Raw genomic sequence first — 16,605 nt, 5'->3', positions numbered from 1 at the left:
TAATACTGTGTCTGATGTTAGGCACGAGCACCCACGCCCAAATCTAACGTGTCCGACTCAACGATGTTGGAGGTTGTGTTTGGCTTTGGTCATGTTACAACGGTAACTGACACCGTCTACATTTTTGTCAGCCATGCGGGTGTGTGTGTGTGAGAGTGTGTGTGTGTGTGTGTGTGTGTGTGTGTGTGTGTGTGTGTGTGGTTAGTAACAGCTGCATGGCTCCGGCTGGCTGGCAGGAGGAATGGCAGGCATCCATTCGGAGCATTCCTGAGGGCCAAACACTTTCACCTCAGGAAGCTGCTCCAACACCGCAGACCGGCTCACTGCTGTCACATGAACTCTATGAATTACTAAACTAAGAGCTTTTCAGGAAGGAGGAATTTTATGATGACAATGTCAGCTTGTGAAAAATTGTCTCTGCATCACAGTTTCATTTCCTCCCCCACGTTAGTTTTTAATGTTGCAGATATTTTTTGTTTTTCCTCAGATGTCTGAGTTTACAGTAACATTTGACAGTCGTCTCTAATGTAAACAGACATTCCCAGTGACTGACTTGATTAACAGATAAGTTCGTGTCTGTTTCTCCTCTCCTCTCCTCTCCTTACAACTCTTTTGTATTTCTTCCTCTTTCCTTTTCTCACTCTCACCATTTCACCTCCTCCACATCCCTTCATTTGCCCTCCATCACTCCAACCCGTCCAGTGTGTGGTCAATCTCATCAGCGAGCTCCAGGAGCAGATGTGCAAGTTCCAAGAGGAGATCAGCACTCGTATCCAGGAGAAACGGGCCCTGCAGGAGCGGGAGTCCCAGGCCCAGGGCCGCAGCCTCCAGGTCGGGTCAGCCAGCTCAGACCTGAGCCTGTCTGACTCAGATGTGCCCATACACAATGGAGGACTGGCTGTACACGTAGGGAGACTTGATGGATGATCTCTTCCCTCCCCTCCCCCATCATTTCTTCTCTTCTTCTCTCCTCTTTTTTTAACCAGTCCACACACCACCCGGTATTTGGATCTTTCCACAGAATCAAACTAACAACCTCTCTTGGTGTGTGTCTCTGAGTGTGTTTTGCAGGATTTTGGGGTCATGCTGTCCTCTGATTCTTGCAGATTTGGAGACTTCTGATTCGTGTTTCATATACTTCTATACTTTTGAGGAGTTAACTGTCTTAAAGATAGTAGAGTCTTTAAAAGCTTTACTGTAGCTACACGTATTATGATCGACTAAAACTTCTGGAGACAGATGCCAGATCTTGGGGACTGCTAAAAGTTAAAATTTCTCTTTAACTCCTCGAGTCTGAAGTATTTTGTAAAAACACGTTTCAGCCTGGGTCAGGATTTCATGTCTTTAAATCCTTTCAAAATGAATTTTGGAGCAGGCCTTTTGTTGTAGTTTGATGTGATTTTCTTGCATGACATTGGTTCCTTCCTCAACTAACAAAGTTGAAACCTGTTTCCTTTCACACTGACCAGGTGGATGGGTCATTTATCTGTTCCTATAATCACAAGCTGCACATGACTGCCCTCAGCTATGGAAATGAGCTGCTGGCAGATGTACAGCTTGTATCGCTATCTCTCTTGTTCTGGGTCCTCAGGTTCATCCTTTTCCTGGTCGCTGATAACTGCACGCAGTAGTATCTGTTTCAGGGGGATCATGTTTCCATATTAACCGCTGCTCTGTTCAGCCCCGGAGACCTTTATAACTGCACTGAATGTGAACCCCATGTTTGAAACCCCCCTGTTTACCTGTTGGCATGTCTGCAGTGGTATAATGTTGACAGTTGTGACATTTAAATAATGTGATGTTATGTAATATTCATAACAACAGCGCACCTGCAGGAAGATTCCCCGTCTTTGACTGAGCAGACAGCTGAAGACGTGCTGTGTTGTGTTTCGCTGCAGGATTTGCTGCAAGAAGTGAAGCTGCTGAAGAGCAAAGTGGAGGAGCTGGAAGGAGAGAAGGGCCAGTATGAGAGGAAACTCAGAGGCACAAAGGTATATTTTAAAGATGCTTACACAAACTGAATATTGACTAAATGTTTTTGTAACTGGACACAGCTTCTGGGTCTCTGTGTGGATAAAAAGTGCAGAGCTTTCAGGTCAGACTAAGACAAACAGAGCTGAAGGTAAAGATGCTAATTAAATTCAATTCTTCTCAGAACCCAAAACTAATGCATTTTTTACAGACAGCATAGTTACAAAATCTGCGACTACAACCAAAACAATGCAGTAAAAAAGTACTTTACTGTAATTCAGCTCACCACATAGAATCGTTTAAGTGCCATGATCCACTTTCCACAAATCAATGTCTCACATAAAGCTATGATATCAAAACAACAACCAAAAAACATTCTCTTAAAGGAATAGTCCAACATTTTGGGAAATTTATGTCTTTAAAGGCCCTGTGAGAATTTTATAAGTGATCTTGGAAAAGTCTCAGTTTTATGCATTTGCCTGTTTATAATCCAAGGTTCAAAGCTAGATTATTAGCGCCATTTTTTTATACTGTTTCTCTATATCTGGCCAACCAGTCAGAGACCAAGAGCCACTAAAACTACCATTGTACTACAAAGAGCCACACCACATACACACTTCCTCTCGCACATGAACAAAAGGACAAAAGATGAAAATCAATACACTTCCAAATTTTGAAGCGGCATTTATTGCGTTTCTTAGTGTGTTTCAATTTGTACTTGGAGCCGTGTCAAAGACAAATTTCTGTTTTTACAGCAGAAAAGACAAAGTTCCATCCATCTATCTAGCTAGATAGCTATGAGCACATGTGCAATGTGGAGAAAAGAAACTGAAACTTAAGTACCAATCTCATCACCCAAGTATTGATCATTAATGATCACAACATCAATATATCAATAATTTAGATTGATTGGTACACCACTACTCATAACAATCATAAATGGATCGAAGAGCGGCACACCGAAAGGCAAAGAGCCGCATGGGGCTCGCGAGCCGCAGGTTAGCCCCACCTGCTCTATATCTATGGCCAGGTTGGATTTTCCTGAAGAGAACTCTTTAGATTACAGTACATTAACCAAAAGTCCCCCCAATGACTCTCCTTGGTTGGCAAAGTGTAGCAGTGAAAAGCGAGTTGACCAAGTGAGCAGGAAGATCTGTCGCTTTTCTGAAGGAAAATTATTTCTTGAATTTATTTTTTGTAATGGTGGACAGTGTGGCTGAACAGTCAAAAAGACAAAGGACAGAAGAGCAGAAGAAAGCCAAGCAGGAGGGTGACAGAGCACGGGCTAAAACACAATATCAAATGTTTGTGATGATGAAAAGTGAGGCTAGTTAGCTCTGCTTGGTGAGGTTGGAGTTGATAGATGAGCACTGGTAGGACATAACCAGGATTCACTAACGTTACAGACGCATCTCGGAGCACAGGACAATGAGTAACGCTAATTATATCTGGTACGCTGTAATATCATTACATGTTAATCATTACACAATCATAACATGAGGCAGTACCACAGAACAAAAGTAAACAAAGAGCTGCTAAATGCTAAACTGTGATTTTGTGGTAAAGATTATCAGCAGACATCAGGAGCATCAGCCTCTGAGGGGATTTTAGAAAAGGTTTCCTCACACTTTACTAACTGGTAACTGTTGAATTAAAAGGAGGTCAAACTGCCACTGCTTTCTCTGCGCTTACAGTGCTTCCTTCCTCCTCTCCCTCCTTCACTCTGTCTCCCTTCTTCCTCTCTACTAACCCCTCTCTGCCGCTTGCTCTCTACACCTCTTTTTCTGCTCTTCTTTCCTTTCTCCTCTCCTCTCCTCCAAACCATCCCCCGTCATTACTCTCTTCCTGTGTCTCTGCTCTCTCTAGCTCTCTATCTCTTATTCTCTCCATGTGTGTTACCAGTCGCTCATGACCCAGCTGTCCAGCCTCAAGCTGACTGTGGAGCACACACAGCTGGAGAAGCAGCACTGGGAGGAGCGCTGGCGCGGCGCACAGGTGCCTCCACTTTCTCCTTCTCTTCCTCCTCTTCTGCTTCTTGTTGCTTGATTTTTCTTTAAGTTTGTTCGCTTTCACTAATTAGATACAGATTCCCTTTGCCTCCCCCTGTCCTCCCCCACTGCCTCCTCTTCCCCACTGTTCATCTCTTGTTGCATTCATGCTTTGCCTCTTCCCTCCTCTTCCTAATTTATCATTGTGTGCTTGTTGCTCTTTTTTCTTCTTGCTCCTTGTTTTGGTGCTTTTGTCAAATGTCAGCTGAATTGTGGCGAAATTCACAATGATACATTTTCAGACAGAACTTCACCAAATTTTTACATGAAATGTTATTTTAACAGAAATGCTCATGTAGGAATATACCAAAGTAGAGAACAGGATAATCTATCTTCCTACCTCTGGTTTCTCATGCTCAAGGGAAAGAAGATGGTAAACACCATGAAAAACCAGAGCTTTTGTGTTTTAACATTTTAATGATGAATCTATGTGTTAGCTTGGGTCTTCCAGCTGAAAGTGAAGCACTGACTACTGTCAAAGCCTAGCTCTACATAAAGAACACATTTGGGTCAAGGATAATCCTCCTTTTAATAATTTATCAAATTTTTAATAGAATAATCTCTTCAAACTCTCTTAGCTGAATGGTACTCCTTTTAAAACTTAATTTGCTCCGCAAAAACTGCAAATTTAGTGCTTCAATTAAAAACGAGCCGGCCTGGCTTAATGATTATATTTTCCACCAGTTCCTAGTCTATTGTAAGACCTAAATATAAATTATTCTGCTGCTATTCTGCTGGGATAAGTTGAGTTTACTTGAAAAATGCTTGTAAATCGGTTACCTTAAAAAAACAAATTAATGAAACAAGTAGTTAAGATTATTATGGAAAATCCTTCATTGAATATCTTTAATCAAATAAACCTGATGCTTATTTGTTAAAAATTAAAATATGAAGTAATGTTAAAAAAAATGTTGCATATCACTGTAAAACATAATAAGTTGACCTTACTCAAAACTGAAAAATGTGATATCAATACATTTGCTGTATAAATTAAAATGTAATAATGAAAATTTGAAGCAGATCGGAACAACTAAATTAAATAACATTTTAAAGAACAGCTGGGTCTCATATCCACAGCGTTCCCTCCTCACTCATGGTTACAAACGCCGTCACAACAAAAATCAGCTCTAATTTCATAACTTTAGTAACCGTGAGTGAGGAGGGAAGGTAGTAGATAAGAGACCCTGAAGTTGAAACATTGTTCTTCAGGGGGCACAGGTTGTCTGAGCTCCACGGCACTGACTGGTGGTCTGCGCTCCATGGCACAGGGTCTTGTACCTACTGACATTTGCACTGTGCCTAATGGTTAATATATTTATAAATGAAATATTTGACTGGACTATCATGTTACTTTGGCCAGTTTTGAAATTAAATGTAAAAAGATATATTTATTTATTCTTGGCACAGTCAGTCCACACCACATAGAGCATAAACAGCTGATCAATTTCACAAAGAGTACAGACAGCTGGTCCATGCTGCGACACACAGACAAACAGTCCGTGTCGTGTGGAGCACAAAGAACATGTGCCATTGCTGTATGACTTGAAGTACAGCAGGGTCTCATATTGACTGCGTCCCCTCCTCACTCACGGTTACAAAACACAGTCACAAACTGATGATTTAAGTTATTCTTCCTTAAATAGTAACAAAAGTTAAATCTACTCAGAAATCATCATTTTCAACACTGAAAACTCAGACATTTAAGTAAACTGAACTTACTAACAAATTTTAAGTTTTAATAGCTTAATCCAAGGGAGTAATTTGAACTTTGGGGTTTACAGTGTACTCTCACAAAGGAGCTGAATCCAGGTGTAGACCGCTGTCCTCCATGATCCATATGATCCATGTCACTCAGTTTGTTTTTATTTTCAGCATGTTTTTATTTTACTGTCGGATTCTGTTCATTAGGATGCCAGTGTCTTCTTGTGCCTTCTTGTGTCTTCTTGTGTCTTCTTGTGGCTCAGTGGTAGAGTGTTGCCTTTATTTCTAAAGGTTGGGGGTTTGATCCCAAGTCTTGCTGTCCACATGTCAAAGTGTCCTTGCCCCCGGTGCTGTGCTATCATGTGAAGTGTGAATGTGATGGATTAATACTGATGGGATCTCTATGTATCAGTCTCTACATTCAGTGTATGAATGGGTGAATGTAACTCATAATATAGAAAGACTTTAAATGGTCAGAAGACTAGAGAAGGCGTTATATATATATATAGTCCAAACTTTAAAAAAAAAAAAAACTTAACAGCATGAAAAACAGAAAAGCAAGACAGCAAATCTTAAATTTCACATCACAGCCATAACAGGCCCTGAGGATGATAGAAGATTTTTAAAGCTTAGTCGCCTCAGTCACCAATGAATGCCACCAGTAGGTCAAAATAATGAAAAAAGGATATGTTGGCATGACAGAGAAACATTAGAGCCTTTATTTCATAATTTAATAATCTCTTTGAAACAATCTGTGCTTCACTTCTCTATAGTGCCTCTGTGTTTCTATGACTTACAGAACTTTATGGTGGGGCAGCTGCAGGATGTGTTAGATCTGAATTTATGACATGTTGTTATAGTAAACATGTCTGTGTGAACACCTGTTCTCTATTGACACCTGCCGTCTGCCACTTAATTAAGTCCAATCTAGAATACTCTTCCATCCCCAGCTTGGATTGGTTTGGTGAAATCTAAATCTGAAGTCTGTGGCACAAATTGGCATCATGAACAAAATTTTGCGTTATCTAAACTGAAGGTGCAAGTCATACTTTTATTTTGTATTTTTGATTATTCTGTGGTTGAATTTTTCACAAAGCATTGATGCAAGTGTCACTTCAAGGAAATGCATGTGAGTGAAGAATCTATAGAGGAGTGTTTGAAGAAGTGTAAATCAATCATATTGGTGCAGGCTTAGGATGCTTAAAAGACTGATGTCCATGTGTGGAGCAAAGGGGGAGCATGCATTTGCTAAAATTCAATGTCAAGATGAAAACAAAAATGTTTTTATAAACCACTTCAGACACACTGCAAAAAGTCAAAACTGAGCAAGTGTTTTTGTCTTATCCTTGAAGTTGTCTTGGATGACTTCATTGAAGCTACATTCACTGTATCATAGGTCAAAAATGAAGCCCAGGTTGTTTTTAATGAGTAAAACATGAAACCTGGTAATGGAATAAGAAACTTACTTTTTGATTTTCTTGAACTGGAACATTTCCTTTTCTCAAAAAATTGATAGCATTTTTTCTTATTCAGTTTTCTTTACACATTGAGGCAACATTTTTAACCTCTCATACATTAAAATAACACTTTCCTGGACTTGTTGGGTTAATGTGACATGTGTTAAGTCTTGAGAGACATTTTTCACTTGGAATGTGACAGAAATGTTATTCACTGCCCACAACACCATCTGATATCTTAAGCTGAATGACTTGAGTGCCATTCAAAGATTAAATGGCACGCACATTCAGAGTCTGTAACTCACCACTGTGAGTGTAAATCAAATGCTGAGGTTGTCCAGAGGACTCTGACTTTGACCGAAACTCTCTCAGCACCCTCAGATAACAGTGACCTAAGAAACTGACCCTGTTCTCAGATACAGTCTCTGTCTTCCTCCACAGGCAGAGATCACAGAGCTGCAGCAGCTCTTGGCATCCAAAGACGCTGAAATCGAATGCCTGCAGACCCAGCTGCTGGCCAGAGGTGGCACAACCAATGACAACGCAGAGAGAGGTACACACAGCTGACGGTCTGACCAATCACTTTAGATCCAAATCTGTCAGTGAGGATGTGTGTAATCCAGAGATATGCATGTCTGTCTGTTCTTATTACTGTAACATCTAATCAACATGTCCCTCTCTCCTCTGCTCAACACCTAACCTTTTTTGACTCTCTGCTGCCCTCTGCTGTAGAGGAGGTGTATATCAAGCATCTGATTAACAAATGTAAGGCATGGTGTGCTGTCCTCGTGGGTCCAATCTTAAACCAAACTCCTCTGCCATCTTTAGTTTTCAAGTTTAACAAACAGAGTTAAAATGACCCGTTCATTTTTCTTGTATCAGGGTGTTACATCAACAGAAGCTGTGCTCTGTCTCATATCTGGGTGGCAGAGCGTTTGGTTTGAGATGGGACCACAGCATAGCTTTCTGTTTGTGATGGTCATGGTGAACACTCAAGCTTTACTGAACAAAAGCTCTGAAAAACTCAACATCCTTTCAAAGCGCTCAGCGAGCAGTGCTTTATGTAACCCCTGAACACATACAGAGTGGATCATTCTTGCTAATATTGCAGCCACTGTCTCACACAAGGTTGTATGTTAATATAAGCCAAGCAATTTAACCTTCTTAAAGGGGCTGTCAGGAGTTTGAAAAGTGATCTTCTAGATATATGCCTGATCATAATCCACACTTTAAAATGAGATTATCAAGGCCAATATTGCTGGTTACATGTTATTTTGAATTGCTACTTCTTATCTTCCAGGACGGGTCATCCAGGACTAGATTGATTTACGGCATGTCTAGGTCTCTATGACAACACCACACCAGCTGACGAAGTTTAGTAGTGAGAGGAGATAAAACACAGAGATCTGTGTTTTTCTCTGCTAAAACAATTTCTATGACTAATTTTGTAGTGATGGTGGACACAGGAGCCAAACTGTCAGACAGAAAAAGGACAGAAGAGCAGAAGCTGTACAGGAGAGTGTTGTTGTCACGTTAGATGGCTAATATATAGCCAGCTGCTACGTTTGCTTGATGTCATGTACGTAACTGTACTGATAAATACCTTACCTTGGCATGTTACACCCAGTTACAAGTTGTCTTGAACAAAGAAAATTTGTTTTGATCTGATCTCCATTTAATTCTTAAACAAACACACACCTCACTAAAAGTAATTTACAACAGTGTGCAGAGACTCCAGGCCACTAGGTGGCAAGGGAGTTCAATTAAAACAGATCCTCCTCATAGCATCTTTAATAGCATAAGTTTAAACTCACACTTTGTTTTTTTGACATCATGAAATACACTTCACAGATATAAAACAGGAGAACATGAAATTTCACCTGGCTCCATTTGTGCATAGAGAATGGTCCTGCATCCTGTAACAAACTTATTTGTAAAACATCTCAAACTGAGATAATAGCAATGTTTTGTAGACTACTTATTCTCTTATTGTCCAGCAGCAAAACTTTCATATCAACCTTTTCTTTCAAAAAACACCAACTTTGAGCTTCTTGTCCAAAATGGTGTTTTCTTTATGTACAGTTATAAACAGGTACACTCTAGAAATAAACACCTGCACCACAGTCAGAATTCAGAATTCTGTATCAGCACTAAGGGTGGACGGATCTGGTCCTGGTATCGGGTATCAGCCCATTCCTGACTTAAAAAGCAAGATTGGATATCTTGGAAAAAGGGCCAAACCATTGGACAGATTTATCCAATTCTTCATGTGCTGTGTCATTAACACTGGAAGCTCTGTGAATTTTTGCGAGCATTAAAAAAGCATTAAAGAAGATAATTACAGCAGCTCAGCATCTTGAAAGTTTTCCAGGCCAGTTTCACTAAAAGCTCTGACGGAGACTTACAATATGTCCAGTTTATTGCCTCACCACAGAGGATTATGGAGCATCTGTTATTCCTGTTTGTATTTGAGATTAATTCACCACTCAACTACACATTTACAATCCCATAAAACAATACTGAATCAGTTTACATATCTTTATTTTTATTTAATTTGGTTTACAAGTTTAGAAAAGCCTAAAGTTGCCAAAATATGATTCTCAGTCTCATCCTCACATTGAGAAAAGTGAATGTTGAATTACACTGTTACTCTCCAAGATCCTAAAAGTCCCCAAAAAGCAAGAAAACTCAACTTTTTAAGGCCATATTCACAGATTTATGAAGCAGTTTTAGGAAAATGCTTCATAAATATGCTCTTGGCAAATTATTGTTGGATCTTGCTGTCAGTATTTGAAAGGATGTTGAGTGGTTTCTGGTCCAGGTTTGTTTGCTATTGTTTTATTATTGTTTTTTTTTCATTTGTCTTACTTTGCATTGCTTGTAAAAATTCTCATTGTAAGAACATATTTTAGGAGACTGTGTTGCATATTTGTTTTGTTTGTGAGCACAGAAGCTAAACTGAACACAGAGTGTAGCACTGTGGGCTGCAGGCTTTGACCAGGTGATGGTTTCTGGAGAGTCATGCTGTCAGTGTGTGTTTGCTGTGCTTGTTTATTCATATTAGCATGGATGTCATGTCTGTCGCCAACATTACGTCAAGCAACCATCAGATGCTCTAAATGAATGAGACGTGAAGTTACTGTTAGTCCAACATGTTTTACTGGCTGTTTTTTCTTTCTTAGACCAAGAGTACCAGAGATTAAAGGTCGGCATGGAGTCTCTGTTAGCTTCAAATGATGAAAAGGTAAATTAAACACGACTTCATTAGGTGGATGAAGAGATATTCCCATTTGAATGAAATGGTCTTGTGTGTTTCCTCCTGCAAATAGGACCGACGTATAGAGGAGCTAACCGTCCTGCTGGCTCAGTACAGAAAAATGAGGGAAGTCATGGCGCTCACACAAGGTAAGACTCATATCAGTTTCTTTCCTGAGTTTTATCTTCTGATGGAAGCTCCCAATTGTCTCTCCTCTGTGTTTCCTCCAACCAGGGAGCAGTGAAGAGGAGCTGAGCGGTGCTTTGAGAGTGAGAGCCATCACAAACAGAGCACATGCTGATATGCTCAGGTCAGAGGTAAGAGTACGATGGGTTTCTTTTTTTTCCTGTCTCTCCAGGTTTAGGAAGAAAGTGTGTTTCTCTCAGTGACACAGAGTTGTTTTTTTTTTTAAAGAATTTTAAAAAGTGTTTCATGTCTTCGTAGATATCATCAAGAGGATCTTCCCCTCTGATGTTATCCTCGTCTCCTTACCAGAGGGAACTGGACTCCAGGTGTCACAACACACATGTACACACTCTGACACACAAACTGAATTATGACAAGCTCACAGTTTGACCCTTCCCTCTGTGTGTGTTGCAGTATCCAGAACTCAATGGACATATCCTTAATGTCTTCTGGGGATACGAGCTTCTTGAATGGATCATGGTAAATTAAAGCTTTCTTTGAACAGTGGTTATAAACGTACGCCACCAGAGCAGACTGATGTGAAAGTGTGTGAACTTAATTTTTTTTTTTTTTTTTCAGGCATCGGCGGAGGTTGCTCTCCAGTAGCCTTGAAGAGCTGCAGAGTGGATCCTTAAAAAAGGTTTGTTGCTGTGTAAACATTAAATCAGTCTGTGTCACCTAATGAATCTAATCCATACATCAAGTTCAAGCTGCTACATCTGCTGATGCTAATCAACAAGCTAACTAACTTTGCTCTTTTCAATAAACTCTGTTTTTAATTTGCTTTAGTACATGCTAACCTGCTCATTCTGTGTGTGTGTGTCTGTGTGTGCGAATGTGTGTATTGTGTGTGTGTGAATGTGTGTGTGTGTGTTTCTGCCTCTGGTGTCTCTCTCGGCTGTAGGCGGTACAGATCCAGCCAGTAGAAACAGAGTCAGACGTAGGGGCGGAGGTACTGATCTGCAGCATGGCCTCACATGACCTAACCTTCACTTCACCCCAGATACACACACACACACACACACACACACACACACACACACACACACACACACAGACTCTTTCTGCAAACGCATCGGTGGTCACATAGATGCTCAGTCAAAATCTATGTTTGGTATTTGTTGTTGTGGTTTTCCAAGGCTTGCATGTGTGCATGTGGTGTGTAGGATGCTCTCTCAGCCACTCACTGAGTAAATTACTCACTTAATTTGTGTGAAAACTGAATTTATCTCTCACTGTTTTGGATACACTTTGTACCTAAGAGTATGAAAGAGAAAGGTTTTTTAATTAGTAGCTGGCTCAGTGGAAGAGCAGTCATCACTTAATTAGAAGGTCAGGCACTGGAAAAGCTGAAATTGTATCAAGTGTTTTGTCTTTTTTGACATTATATGAGCCAAAGTAACCTGAGTTCTGAGTTCAGAAAAATGTCTTGTTTCAAGTTATTTAAAGACAAAAATTAGGTCTGAATTGCTTGAAAGAATTTAAAAAAGAAAAATCTGCCAATGGAACAAGAGAATAGCTACTTGTATTAAGATAATATTCTATTTTCAAGTAATTTTTCTGAGCTGATTTTTCGTGCTCCTCTGGCAGATTCATTTTTCTTTTTACAAGCAGTTCAGACCTCATTTTTGTCTTAAAATAACTTAAAATAAGAATTTTTTGTGGACTGGTGAGGTGAATGTGGCTCATATTAAGTCTTTCACTCAAAGCTGTGGTCTACCTGTTCTACAGAAACTCAGCTGTCTATGCGTCAGTCTTCAGTCCCAAATCCCTCTGCAGCTTTTTCTACCGGTCATACATTTCTCCAATATTCAGTCTCTGTTGGCTCCTGTATCACTCATAATTCTTCCTTGCTTCAGCCTTTTCCCCGAAACTTTTTCGTTTTCTTCCCTTCCCTGTGGAGGGTAACAGTAACAGCTTCCTGGTTTCGGTCTTCTCTGGCTCCACGACGCTTCGGTAGCGGAGCAGCTAGCTGACGTGAGAGGGGTGGTGGGGAAGGACAAGGTGGGACCATGGGCAGTACGGTGCGGAGCAGGGTAGACAGAAGATTGGATGGACTCACACACAAACATGAAACGAGGGGAACGGTGGTTCGGATTGGTCAATTATTATGTCTTTTTGCAGCTGCTGTACTGAATGGATTTTTTCGTTCTTATTGCTTTTTTATTGCGTAGATAGGGCCATCGGACTATAACAGCCTTATAAACGGTGTTATTAATAATTACCAAGCTTCCAAATCATAGACCATAGCTTTAAATTAAGACAAAATCACTTGATAAGATTTCAGGTTTTTGCAGTGGGAGTTTGATTCCAGCTCCTGCAGCCACGTGCCAAACTGTCTCTAGGCAAGACACTGAAACAAAAATGATTCCTGCTGTTGGTGTGGATGTGTAAGCTAACAGTGATGGTCCCCGACTGTAGCTCTGCTCCCATCAGTGTGTGAATGTGACCAGCAGTGCAAAGCTGCTTTGAGTGGTAAGAAATATCCATAAATTCATTTATAATTTGAAGAATTAATCCACAGAGATTTATTTAACTATAACGATAATTATGAAAACAATGTGATGAATGTCAATGACTCCAATTATTCTGGGACCAAACGCACTTCCTCTTCTTTTCAAGTTTTTTGGCCCCAGCCCCAAAGATAACAGTCGATACTGGTGTGTGTGTGTGGAGTAACGTGATGTGAGCCTTTCTGTCGTCTAAAACAAAGAGAATGGATGCCCTTTGACCTCGTGTCCCTTGTGTGAAATCAAAGTTCACAGCTAAATATTACTTCATAGGAAAAACGACTTCCAGGAGTTCATCCACAGAGGCACACACACATTTACTCACACACACACACGCGCAGAAAGGGCTAAGACCCACCTGAAGTGGCTGTCAGTAGAGCTTAGCGTCACGGCTTCCTTGCAGCTGTTTCCTTCTGCTGGCCTTTCTCCTCTTATTCCTTCAGAGCTCTGGTGACTTTGATGCCCGCTCAGAAGCTGGCATGATCAGACATTAACTCTGGAAAGGACACTGGTTATGTAACAAACACGGAGCGAACCACCATCAAACCATGTGAAAGAAAGTTTCATGAATCTGTGCAAAGATGAAGAGGAAATATGATATTCTAAAATCTGTATGAAATGCCTTTCCACACACACACAAACACACACACGTGAAGTGTAGCTTTAAGCTGCCACAGAGTGAGCTGACATCTTTAAAACATGTGGATGAGCTCATGCTTTAACAACCTGTAGGTGCCTGCTTTTGTTTTCTAATCACACATCTTTACAAGTGATGGATATTTAGAGGTGGACCTACTCAAAAGTAACAGTTGTTTTATTATTATTTGCTTTCTAATATTCTGCAGAGTCATCTCATGGAGCTGAGCAAATACCAAACTCTTCCCGGGAAGCTGAGTAAAAGAAGCGAGTTAAGAGCTGAGCTGAACGGTGACGGAGAGAGACACGGAGAGTATTTATCTCCTGTCCGGCTCTCTCCTGTACACCACCACGACCAGGAACACAGATTCAGTGAGTTTCCTTCATCACTCTACTTTTTTTGTCTGCTGTTGTCTGTCACACTTTGGATGTATTATTGTCAATTAAAGCCAGTATTTAATCAAAGGGTTTTGTTTATAAAATCTATGGATATCAACAGTTAATGCAATGATTCCAAACTTTTTTTGCAGAAGCATCAACACATAAACATACATTCATTGGACAATTGAAATTATGTTTTCAAAATAAATGTAATGTAGCAGAAAGTGAATGTAGAGAAACAACATTTTCAGACACTTTATGATTCACTTATGTGAATACTTAAGTATTTTTAAAAGTTTGTACTTTAATTTAACAGAACAACTTTCACTTCTACTTGAGATATTTAAGAAGAAAAATCTGTCTTTTACTCGGGTAATAAAGCTATGTTTTTTGTCCACGATTGCTCTTAATGACTTTTAACCTCAGTGAGCCCAGCGTAGCACCAGCGCTATGATTCGCATATTCATCTTCACTTGATGGTAGATTTGAAACTAGATTAGGTTGATTTATCATTCTTTAAAAAAACGTTTGTTCTGGAGAGTTTAGCTTTCATATTTTATTTTAACACATCCCAAAGTGTTGTTTCCTTCAAATGATAGGTTTGTAGAAATTAAGCAAAAGCAACAAAAACGTTAAGATCCAGATCCCGGTTGTCCACATGACTTAGTACGTAGAATATTTGTCATCACATTTTTACATTCACATTTTTTAAGCACACAGCCATGACATTTCTGTATTTCTAAATATATGTGTAAAAAATTATATATATATATATATATTTTTTATAGTTAATGCTCTTTTTTAAGCACTTTTTTAGTTGGTCAGGACATAAGTTTGTATGTTTTTTACATTTTGTGATATAAAAGTTGTATTGATGTATAGCAAAATGTTTATGCAAAAAAATTATACAACAGCATGTAAAAATGTAAAGATCTGCTCTGGTAGACTTGGTGTAGTGGGCCTTAAAGGGTTAAACATGACATTGGATTCAATTTTTAGGAAATATCGAACTCAGAGAAACACATTTTGATACGGATATACATTCTGTGTCTTTAAAGTTTTATTTTTAAGACCTGTTTCTAGAAAAGGACGGCATTTTTCAGGTGATGGTTCAAACTCTTTACAGCCAAACTGTGGTTCAACTCCATACACGGTTATTCTGCTCCCAAGTTTGATCACTAATAATTTGTGCAAATCACGTAACCCAAAAAAAAGTTAAACAGATCATAGTTGGGTTGATAGCTACAATTGAGCCTACCTGACGAGAAAGAATTAGAAAAAGATCAAAAAGACTAATGGTGGATGTTTTAATCAACTTAATTTTGACTCAACTTTTGGTCTGTTTTAAATAAATTACCTGTTCAAACTTGCCCGCAGCTGACAGACCATATTTCAGAGGTACAAGCTGATGAAGAGTAGCTCTGCTCTCTTCAGCTTGATCTGAAACTATCTTTGTGAAACGAGGGGGAACTTAATGCAATAAGCTGTCTAATAACACTTTCTCCACTAACTTTGCTCCCACTGCTTCCTTCCCTGTGCCCTTTCTCCCTCTCTCCTCCTCTTGTCTGCTTCGCTGCCGGATTGCTCTTTTCTCTGTTTGTTTTTCTGGCTGCAGTTCGCTGCAGGAGTGCCAGTGCTCCGGCTTTAGGTACTGTATGCTCACACAGATACTCAAATGTCAACATGGAAACAGCCTTTCAGAAAAACTGAGTCACTCTGCTAATGTTGCTGCTTTGACTCCGGGGTCATACAAACAAGTTTCTTCTGACAAACGAAATGTTCACAAAACTTATGTGACAAACAAAACAAGATTGTCCCTGTCACATCCCAGAGCTCAGAGGTGAGCCGAGTTAGTGTGAGTAACTGTTTTTACCAAGGATCAAGCTCCAAATCCAGGATTATTAGGACTCCCTCATGACTCAGAGAGCTGTCGAAGATAATGCCTGACTCTCTGGCATCAGCACTCTGATACTCACACACTCTGTGAAGCAAACAGGCGTATAAGCACACAGCCACTCATGTATCATCCTACACAGAGCCTGAGCTTAAAGCATGAGGCTAATCAGAGGCTGTGAGAGGGCGAGGAGCGCCGGCTTAAGGATGTGTGCGCTTCTTCTAGCTTTGACATCAAAAGTAAACAAACAAGAATGCAACCTGACACCCCCTTTAGCTCTCATTTCCTCACTCTGCACAGACTCTCTGACCGAGACTCAGCGGATGTGGCTAAGAAAGACCAAGTCGAGCCAGAAATGTTATATACATGATTGTAGAGAAATATTTACACATGAGTAAATATTGAAGAACAATGTGAGTCTGTTTCGGCACCAACCTGCTCAAATTTCTCAGGCAAGCGAACACTCCTATCAGTCTGATCAGGGTTTGAAGGAGGGACTCTGGACTGACCTCATTCATTAATTTCATCAATACCAATGCCCTTATCTATTCTGCTTATCGATCTG

General features: G+C 40.0%; 1 protein-coding gene across 1 annotated transcript in view; it reads left to right on the top strand.

Annotated features, from left to right (window-relative positions):
* The window catches only part of ppfibp2b (PPFIA binding protein 2b), a 103,302-nt gene that overhangs the window by 78,284 nt on the left and 8,413 nt on the right, over positions 1-16,605 (top strand). The window contains exons 7-18 of the mRNA XM_074678569.1: positions 703-906; positions 1,899-1,991; positions 7,619-7,730; positions 7,910-7,942; positions 10,360-10,421; positions 10,507-10,582; positions 10,668-10,750; positions 10,878-10,945; positions 11,034-11,099; positions 11,199-11,259; positions 11,524-11,571; positions 13,975-14,137. Coding sequence (XP_074534670.1) covers positions 703-906; positions 1,899-1,991; positions 7,619-7,730; positions 7,910-7,942; positions 10,360-10,421; positions 10,507-10,582; positions 10,668-10,750; positions 10,878-10,945; positions 11,034-11,099; positions 11,199-11,259; positions 11,524-11,571; positions 13,975-14,137 — 1,069 coding nt within the window. The remainder of the gene's footprint in view (positions 1-702; positions 907-1,898; positions 1,992-7,618; positions 7,731-7,909; positions 7,943-10,359; positions 10,422-10,506; positions 10,583-10,667; positions 10,751-10,877; positions 10,946-11,033; positions 11,100-11,198; positions 11,260-11,523; positions 11,572-13,974; positions 14,138-16,605) is intronic.

Source organism: Halichoeres trimaculatus, unplaced genomic scaffold, assembly GCF_033239565.1.
Source record: "Halichoeres trimaculatus isolate MK-OKI-2021-1 unplaced genomic scaffold, fHalTri1.1 fHalTri1_scaffold_10, whole genome shotgun sequence".
NCBI classification, from domain to species: Eukaryota; Metazoa; Chordata; class Actinopteri; order Labriformes; family Labridae; genus Halichoeres; species Halichoeres trimaculatus.
This window is presented reverse-complemented; position numbering and strand designations above follow the sequence as displayed.